This window comes from Lucilia sericata, unplaced genomic scaffold, assembly GCF_015586225.1.
Source record: "Lucilia sericata isolate MDLA Ls3-8-SP2 unplaced genomic scaffold, ASM1558622v1 Contig000498F_arrow, whole genome shotgun sequence".
In the NCBI taxonomy this organism is placed as follows: Eukaryota; Metazoa; Arthropoda; class Insecta; order Diptera; family Calliphoridae; genus Lucilia; species Lucilia sericata.
This window is the reverse complement of record NW_023994512.1, coordinates 267,146-277,054: the sequence shown is the minus strand read 5'-3', so window position 1 is coordinate 277,054 and position 9,909 is coordinate 267,146. Positions and strand designations below refer to the sequence as shown.

General features: G+C 33.7%; 2 protein-coding genes across 2 annotated transcripts; one reads left to right on the top strand and one right to left on the bottom strand.

The window, feature by feature from the left end:
- The first annotated feature begins 2,515 nt into the window (after window positions 1-2,515).
- LOC119605571 (replication factor C subunit 1) lies at window positions 2,516-6,282 on the top strand. The gene is made up of 9 exons (XM_037958763.1): window positions 2,516-2,650; window positions 2,710-3,385; window positions 3,455-3,567; window positions 3,628-4,250; window positions 4,309-4,442; window positions 4,501-5,078; window positions 5,139-5,290; window positions 5,348-6,020; window positions 6,081-6,282. The coding sequence occupies exons 1-9, from the start codon at window positions 2,642-2,644 to the stop codon at window positions 6,189-6,191; spliced, it is 3,069 nt and encodes a 1,022-aa protein (XP_037814691.1). The 5' UTR covers window positions 2,516-2,641; the 3' UTR covers window positions 6,192-6,282.
- Window positions 6,283-6,406: 124 nt separating this feature from the next.
- On the bottom strand, window positions 6,407-7,847 carry LOC119605572 (queuine tRNA-ribosyltransferase catalytic subunit). Its single transcript, XM_037958764.1, has one exon. The coding sequence runs from the start codon at window positions 7,705-7,707 to the stop codon at window positions 6,445-6,447; it is 1,263 nt and encodes a 420-aa protein (XP_037814692.1). The 5' UTR covers window positions 7,708-7,847; the 3' UTR covers window positions 6,407-6,444.
- Window positions 7,848-9,909: the final 2,062 nt, after the last annotated feature.

Genomic DNA, 9,909 nt, shown 5'->3' with positions numbered 1-9,909 from the left:
TCTGTACAACAACAACAATTACAATACTCACTTTGAAATTAATGAAAAGAAACTGACACAATCAGAAATAAAGCAACAACGTGTGTGTTCAAATAAAAGATTCCGAAAAAAAAAATCATCAGACATTGTGTCTCTCTCGAAAAAAAAGAAAAGAAACTAGGCGGTTAACTTAAAAAACACTAATTTTGTTTAGAGATATTAGTTTTTAATTAAAATTATTTAATATTAATAAAATTGGCCAGCTCTGTTTAATTAGTTTGTTTGGTCTACAATCTCTTTCAATCACTGTCTGCCTTTTTCATTTTGTTTTCTGGCTCTCTCTCTCTCTGTCTCTAGTTATTCTTTCGTTTGTCTCATTAAGCTTATTTGTCACAGTGATATTTTGTTGTCTTTTTGCTATTTTACCACAAAGTATACAGAGGTGTCACTTTTGACATTTAAAAAAGTCTAAAATCAGCTTTTGTTTGATTTTGAAATTGTTTGGTGAGAAGAGGTATATAAAATACAGCTAAAAAAATTATTGAATTCGTTTTGTGCGAAAGAGAGGGAAATAGTTTTTTGCTCGTGACGCCTCTGTATACCCTGTGATTTTACAAATCGATTTGTTTTGTTTCATTAATTGTTATTATTGTTGTTTTTTTCAATTTCCCTCTTTTTACTAATGTAAACAAAGAGACACACTGCCTTATGTGTTATCAATTCAATTTGCATTTCATATCATCATGTATCAACATTTATCAATTCATTAAACCTTTTTGTCACAGTGATGCTGTTGCTGTTTTTACTTTGCCAAATCGATTTGTATCCCTATACGGTAAAAACAGTATTTTGGTAAATTTTTTTAACATCCTAGTGAACCAGTGAATAAAGAAATGTAATATTGAATTCATTCTTAATTTAAAGAAAAATATGAATATAAATTGAGTACTTTTTGGATAATCGAACGTTTAAGGGATGAAAATTTTATCTGTTTTTGGTACTTAAAACATTATGTTTCGTCAAAGGAAAGGAAAAAAGTACCATAAAGGGGTAAAAAACGTTCCTCAACTGGTACTTTTTGATATTTTTTAATATTAAAGTTAGAAACATCGAACTAAACACGCAGTGCCCTGATTGAAGGGCGTATAAGATTCGACACAGCCGAATATTGAACTTGTACTCAGTGTCGCCATATGTGGGGATATGTCCCCAATTTCCATTTCCATTCTTTTTGGCCACATTTCCATTTTGGCTGAGCCCACCGAGCTCAGCAAAAATTGATTGGATCGACACACAAACACCTGCATTTCTTACCCAGACAATTTTGCTGAGATACCCCACCTCTAAGTAGCATGCTCAGTTGATATAAAAAAACGGTTATTAGAAGCTTTGCGGAGCCCCAGTAAACAAATTTCCAACGCAAACAAGTAAGAGTGTTATATTCGGCTATGCCGAATCTTATATACCCACCATCAAACCTCGTTTGACTCGAATGAAACTTACTTATGTCGAATTTCATCTATATACTCGTATATTTAGGCCATTTATAAGCGTTAAAGTAATTTTCTGAAGGGGACCATATATAGGGGGGTAGGGTCAATTATGGGTCGATCCTCATAAAATTTGGTAGATAGAATTTGGTTCGTATTAAATTTATTTGTGTCGAATTTCATCGCTACACTCGTATTTTTAAACCATTAATAAGCGTTGCAGTCATTTTCTGAAGGGGACCTTATATGGGGGGTAGGGTCAATCATGGACCGATCCTCATAAAATTTTTTAGATAGATTTTGACTAGAATGAAACATACTTATGTCGAATTTCATCTATATACTAGTATTTTTAAGCCAGTAATGAGCGTTAAAGTCATTTTCTGAAGGGGACCTTATATGGGGGATAGGGTCAATTATGGACCGATCCTCATAAAATTTCGCATATTGATTTTGGATCATAAGAAACTTACTTATGTCGAATTTCATCGCTATATTCGTATTTTTAAACAAGTTATGGCTGTTAAAGCTGCTTTTCGAGGGGCCACTTGTATGGGGGCTATCCGAAAACGTGGACCGATATTGCCCATTTTCAATACCAAACAAACCTTACCTATAAGAAATATTTATGTGAAATTTCAACCCTCTAGCTCTTTCCACTCGGACTCTATCGTGCTTTCAACAGACAGACAGACGGACGGACAGAGGGACAGACATGGCTAGATCGTCTCAGAATTTAATGAGGACCCAGAATATATATACTTTTGTGGGTCTATGACCAATATTTCTATGTGTTACAAACGGAATGACAAAATCAATATATGCCCCATCTTTTTTGATGGTGGGTATAAAAATACGATATTACGTTTTATATTATTGTAGACATAAACCTTTTATTTTAACATATAGTCAGAAAAAAGCACTGCATACTTTTAGCGTGAATTTCAACCACACATTTTTCATTGTCATCGATAACCAACAATTTGTTAGTACATCAAGTGGCAACACTGCTTTAATGCTAACCATTTCCTCTGAATGGTAATAATAAAAAAGAAAAAGCATTCGCGTCTGACAAATTGCGCGAAGAAAACATATTTTTTCCACACAAATAAACACAAAAATAAATTGAATTATTGATTGATTACTGAAAAAAAAAAAAAAAACAAATAAAAATGCAGCCTGTAAGTTCACATAATATAATACAAATAAATTACACTAACTTTTCATCTTCTATTTTCAGACTATAGCTTCATTTTTTCAAAAAGCCTCTGCCACCAATGGCAACAGCCAAAAATCGAAAGAAACCAAACCGGCGGAACCGAAAAAACGTAAAGCTCGTGTTATATCCAGTGATGAAGATGATGATGTTATACCCGCCTCACCGCAAGTCACCAAGTCAAGAGATGCCAAAAAATCTAAGGTGGAAAAAGAAGTCGCCTCCTCTTCGCCACCCAACAGTAAGAAACCCAAATTAAATAAACTAAAATCATCACCAAAAAAAGACTCTACTGTCAAACCGGTAGATCCTATGGCTCTTTTTGGTGGTGAAACTAAACGTATAGAAGCTAAAAAGCCAGCCAAACCTAAAGAGAAAGCTTTACTCGAATTTGAGGACAATGAAATTGATGAGAGCCTCATGGAAATCGATTTGGAAGAAAGTGTTATAGAAACTCGCAAAGAGGAGACAAGTATTAAGGATAAAAGCAAGAAATTGGATAACAAACACAAAGAAGAACAGAAAAAATCACCAGAAGAGAAAAAGGATTCTGCATCTTCGAAGAAAGAGGAGAAATCTACACCAAAAAAGTCAAGTAAAACGGAGAAACCAAAGAAACATTCACCTATAGACGAAGATGAGGAAGTAGATAAACCTAAAAAGAAGAAAACTAAGGAAAAACATCAAGATTTGGAATCGAGTAAGTTGGAAATTTGTTTATAAATAGAACTGAACTAATTAAATTTTTCTCTTTTCTCAATATGTTAAGGTGTCCTTTCTGATGAAGAACGTCATGAACGTAAACGTATGACAGCCATATTGTATCAGAAATATAAAAATCGTTCGACTGTTATTAATCCCGGATGCAAAGAAGTACCAAAGGTAGATACTTAAACAATTAATTATAATATATAAACAATAAAATCTCGCCTTTGTTTCCAGGGTAAACCTAATTGTTTGGCCGGTTTAACTTTCCTAATAACTGGTGTACTCGAATCCCTAGAACGTGATGAAGCTACTTCGATTATAAAAGAATATGGAGGCAAAACTATGACCGTAGTGGGTAAACGTTTAAATTATCTAATAGTCGGTGAAGACTCTGGACCCAAAAAACTGGCACAAGCAGAAGAGTTTGGTGTTAAAATTATTAGTGAAGATGATTTCTTAAATCTAATAAGAGAAAAGTCAGGTCTTAAAAAACTAGAAGATAATGACACCAGTATTAGAGATGATTGTGAAAAGCCCTCCACTAGTCCCAAACAAAAGAAAAAGGAACACAAAGAGAAGGTGGAAATTAAAAAAGAAAAAGAGTCACCCACTGAAAAGAAACCAAAATTGGAGGAATTAAATAATAATCTCAATACAAATAAAATTAAGAAAGAATTGGAAGAAAAGAAAACAGAAATCAAACAAGAAGTGAAAATTAAAAAAGAAGTTGAGGTTAAACAGGAATTTCCCAGACCACCACCAGTAACAGAAGATATGATGGCCTGGGTGGATAAATATAAACCGGCCTCGGTTAAAGATATTATAGGGCAACAGGGAGCAGCCAGTAATGTGGCCAAGTAAGTTTAATTTTAAAGGAAAGTTTGAGAAAAAACTCTGAAATTAATTCATATTTAGATTAACTAATTGGCTTTCAAAATGGTATATTAATCATGATGGCAAAAAGAAATTACAAAAACCCAATCCCTGGGCCAAAAATGATGATGGCAGTTTTTATAAGGCAGCTTTGCTGTCAGGACCGCCAGGCATAGGTTAGAAGCTTTTTCATTTGTATTTAGAACTATTTTATAAAACAATTTCTTTTTAAAGGTAAAACTACCACCGCCACTTTAGTGTGCAAGGAATTGGGATTTGATGCTGTTGAATTTAATGCCTCCGATACACGCAGCAAACGTTTACTCAAAGAAGAAGTCTCCGAATTACTTTCCAATAAATCCCTGTATGGTTACTTCCATGGCAATAGCCAGGCGGTTACTAAAAAGCATGTTCTTATTATGGATGAGGTAGACGGTATGGCGGGTAATGAAGATCGTGGTGGTATACAGGAGTTAATAGGTCTGATTAAGGAGTCCTCTGTACCCATTATATGCATGTGTAATGATCGTAATCATCAGAAAATGCGTTCACTAGTAAACTATTGCTATGATTTACGCTTCAATCGTCCTCAGTTGAAACAAATCAAGGGTCGTATAATGAGTATTTGTGCCAAAGAAAATATTAAATTAGATTCGGGTAAAATTGATGAAATCATTGCTGCCACCAATAATGATATAAGACAATCGATAAATCATATATCACTACTAAGTGCAGGCAAGGATCTGAACTTGGCCTCCGATAAAGAATCTACAAAATATGGTGAGAAAACTGCCGAAAAGGATTTGAAAATGGTAAGAAATTTCTGTTAAATCCACTGATTTTAATGCCTCATTAATAAATTCATTTCAAAGGGTCCTTGGGAAGTGGTACGCAAAGTGTTCTCAGCCGATGAACATAAAACCATGTCATTTAATGATAAATGTGATTTATTCTTTCATGATTACAGTTTGTCTCCCTTGTTTGTTCAGCAAAATTATTTGATTGTCAGTCCCTCAGGGCCCAAGTAAGTTTTTTCTCTTAAGGAATTTAATAAATTGTATTAATATCTTTGTTTCCACAGATCTGAAGTTCCTAAAAAAGTGGCTTTAACCGCCGATGCTTTAAGTCTGGGTGATTTAGTAGACAAAAAGATACGTTCTAGTTCCGCCTGGGCTCTTCTACCCACCCAGGCCATTTTCAGCTCCGTAATGCCGGGTGAATATATGAGTGGCCATATAACGGGACAAATAAACTTTCCCGGCTGGCTGGGAAAAAATTCTCGTTCCACTAAACGTTGCCGTTTGGCTCAAGAAATCCATGATCATACCCGTTTAAGGACATCCGGTTCACGTCTATCTGTGCGTCTAGATTATGCTCCATTTTTGCTCAATAAAATTGTTAAACCTTTGGCGGACAAAGGTTTAGATGGCATAGAAGAGTCACTAGCTACTCTCAAAGAATATCACCTCTTGCGTGAAGATATTGATAGTTTAATTGAATTAACTACATGGCCGGGTAAAAAGGGTCCCATGGATAAGGTAGATGGCAAGGTAAAGGCCGCCCTAACAAGAGCCTACAATAAAGAGGTATTGGCCTATACCTACTCAGCTACAGCGGGTGTTAAAAAGAAGCGTGCTGAGTCATCTGATGATATGGATCAATTGGCTATGGAGGAGGGTGAAGAAGGCTCTACTGCAAATGTAGAATCTGAAGATGAAAAGGATGATGATTTGGAAAATGATGCTTTAATTAAGGTGGGTTTGTGTCTTGAAATGAAATTTGCCAAAAATTATAATTTTATTTCATTTATTTAGGCTAAAAAGAAGACTGCAGCATCAACTACTAAAGCTTCCACTTCAAAAGCTGCAGCAGGCAAAAAGGCTACCACTAGCAAACCTAAAGCTGCAGCTAAACCTAAAAAATAAGTTACTTTTATATATACTAAGCACGTTTAAGTTTTGTTGTATTATTTTTATAATTATTACAGAATGAATAAAAATTTATTTGTAATGAAATCTTTGATCTGCTCTTTTTATGTATCCTTATCCTTATCAAAAAGCGTTTGGAATGCTCAAGGGTTTTTCTTTTTATTTCACATTACTTTTACATTTTAAGAATTTTATTAAAATTTTTTAAATTTCTTAAGAAATTGTTTATATTTGAACACGTTTAACACTCTTAAGCCACACGTTTAGCCTCTACTTCCACAGTTTCACTAGCCTCTGTTTCACTTTTCCTCTTACTAACTTTATCCTCCGGTAATACTATATTTACAGCCGCCAAAGCTTCTCTTATCCAATTTGGTACTGGTTCATTAGCAAAGTGTATATTCATAAATTCTCTTACGTATTTGGGAAATTCATCACGTTGTATAGCCTCGCGCATTTCACGCATTAAACGCAATTGAAAAGCTATATTATGAATACTTAAAAGACTGCACGAAACACTCTCGAATGTTACTATATGGTGTAAGTAAGATCTAGTATATAGTTTGCAGGTACTGCAGTTACAATCCTCATCGATGGGGCGCATATCTAAAGCATATTTTTTTTGTTTTAAGTTCAGTTGGCCATTCATTACTAAAGCACTGCCAAAACGTGCGGTTCTGGTGGGGAAAACACAATCGAACATGTCTATACCCAAAGCCACACACACCACCAAATCGGCCGCAAAGCCTACACCCATTAAGTATCTGGGTTTATCTTTAGGCAGTAAGTCGGTACAGGTGTGCACTGTACGCCAAAATTCATCCTTACTCTCACCACCACTTAAACCTCCCACAGCATAGCCACGAACTTTACGCTCCATTAAACCAGCCACGCACTGCTTTCTCAATTCCTTATCCAAACCACCTTGAACAATGGGAAATAAACTTTGATCATCATCTCTAGCATGTGCGGTTATACATCTATCCACCCATCTAATGGTGCGGTGCATAGCCTCCTCCACTCTGGGTCCTGTTGTGGTAGTCTTGACCACATCATCCAATTGCATCATAATATCAGCGCCAATAGCATTTTGTATTTCTATGGAATGTTCAGGTGTCAACATACATTCACTATTATCAAAGGGTGATCTAAAATTAACACCATTCTCATCTATTTCGGCCAATTGCAAAAGGGAAACCATTTGAAAACCACCAGAGTCGGTAAGAATAGCTCTAGGCCAGCCCATAAACTTGTGCAGACCACCAGCTTTCTTTAGAGTTTCTATTCCAGGCCGCATACCCAAATGGTAAGTGTTACCCAATAGTATTTGGCAATTTAAGTCCACCAATTGATCCGGCAATATGCCCTTCATGGTACCTTGTGTACCAACTGGCATAAAAACCGGCGTATTAACTTCACTATGCCTCAAGGTCATTAGTCCCGCTCTAGCCTTTGAGGACGAACACTCGGCTAACACTTTATAAGTTAAAGGAGGCACCTTGGTGGCTGACATGGTTACGGAAATAGTTTTTAATAAATTAACTTAATTTTTTCACGATAACAATGAATCACTTGCAAACGCGGGACACAGAACTTTAGAAACTACAACAATTTTGCACTGCATCCATAAAACACCAACAAAACATGTGTTGTAAAACTGTCATACTGACGGTTATTAAAATAATTGATGCTAGTTTTAGGATGCCAGACTAACTGTGTAAGTGTTGCCATTGTAAAGAATTCTGTTAAAAATTAAACAAATTTAACAACTAACTAACTAACTAACTAACTAACTAACTAACTAACTAACTAACTAACTAACTAACTAACTAACTAACTAACTAACTAACTAACTAACTAACTAACTAACTAACTAACTAACTAACTAACTAACTAACTAACTAACTAACTAACTAACTAACTAACTAACTAACTAACTAACTAACTAACTAACTAACTAACTAACTAACTAACTAACTAACTACTAACTAACTAACTAACTAACTAACTAACTAACTAACTAACTAACTAACTAACTAACTAACTAACTAACTAACTAACTAACTAACTAACTAACTAACTAACTAACTAACTAACTAACTAACTAACTAACTACTAACTAACTAACTAACTAACTAACTAACTAACTAACTAACTAACTAACTAACTAACTAACTAACTAACTAACTAACTAACTAACTAACTAACTAACTAACTAACTAACTAACTAACTAACTAACTAACTAACTAACTAACTAACTAACTAACTAACTAACTAACTAACTAACTAACTAACTAACTAACTAACTAACTAACTAACTAACTAACTAACTAACTAACTAACTAACTAACTAACTAACTAACTAACTAACTAACTAACTAACTAACTAACTAACTAACTAACTACTAACTAACTAACTAACTACTAACTAACTAACTAACTAACTAACTAACTAACTAACTAACTAACTAACTAACTAACTAACTAACTAACTAACTAACTAACTAACTACTAACTAACTAACTAACTAACAAACTAACTAACTAACTAACTAAGCAAGGAAGTAGAAGGCATCTCCCTCCTCTATTGATACAGCTCCTTACGCATCAAAAATGCGCAGAATGCACAAATCTTTTAAAAATCAAGTTTTTAAGGGAAATTTCATTATAATGATTTTTATTGGAAATTAATCGCTCTCTCGAACTCTATACATTTCGGATCATAATTAACACAAATGTGTATAACTATTTACTATAGATATATTTAAAGATATAACTACACATTTCGTTTAAAATTTTCCCAATTAAATTTTTTTTAATCTCTTTAAATATTAATTTAATGTCGAACAAAAATTTCTTATATTCCATCTCTGGGCAATACTAAATATATAACAAGGCTGCCACTAGTATATAAAAATAATACACAAAACCAAACAGAATGGCAATCTCCGCAGATTTCCCGCCAAAAAATTTTCGTCATCTTCTCTTCCCTCTAGTAAAATTATATTATTAAAAGGGGACATCACAGAGAAAAGAAGCGAAACTAAGAAGCCTACATTTATTTAAAACATTTTATTTTTTAAAAATTTAATAAATTTAATACATACAACAAATAATAATTTTAATAATTTAAAATTTAAAAAATTTTCATAATTTTGTTAAGGCTTAAAAATAAATGTATAATTAAAATAATAAAAAAATTTAACAATTTATTTTAATAACTGGTCAATCCTCATCAAAACTTATATATTCCATTATAACCAAAATATCATTTTCATAATCAAACTTTGCCTGTAAAAAGCTTTCTCTCTCATTAGTAAACTTTGCCTGTAAACAGCTTTCTTTCTCTTTTTTCAATTGACGATCGATGATTTCATCATTGATGTCGTTGTCGACATCCTTAATTTTGTATTTTATGTTAGACAGCGATTTGCTGTTGTTGTTGTTGTTGCTAGTGCATTTTCTTATCTTTCCCTTTTGGACACGTAATACTAGAGCAGGAGCTTTTTTCGTTCTATTATTATTTTCATTTATTTTAAGTTTAAAATGTTCAGCTAAACCCTTTCTAAATGCAATTGCCATTTCCTTAATAGTTTTCTTTACCGGTGAGGCCTCGAATGGTCGTTGGTATTGTGAAATACTTAATGGTTCCAGTGGTTGTCTTAGACGTTGGATAAGTTTTACTTGTTTATTCATGTTTTTAATTATTCACAAA

Coding starts and splice junctions, on each gene's coding strand:
- LOC119605572 (XM_037958764.1), bottom strand. CDS start 7,707: ATGTCAGCCACCAAGGTGCCTCCTTTAACTTATAAAGTGTTAGCCGAG.
- LOC119605571 (XM_037958763.1), top strand. Junction 5,291..5,347: donor GTCAGTCCCTCAGGGCCCAA/GTAAGTTTTTTC, acceptor TTGTTTCCACAG/ATCTGAAGTTCCTAAAAAAG. Junction 6,021..6,080: donor AAAATGATGCTTTAATTAAG/GTGGGTTTGTGT, acceptor TCATTTATTTAG/GCTAAAAAGAAGACTGCAGC.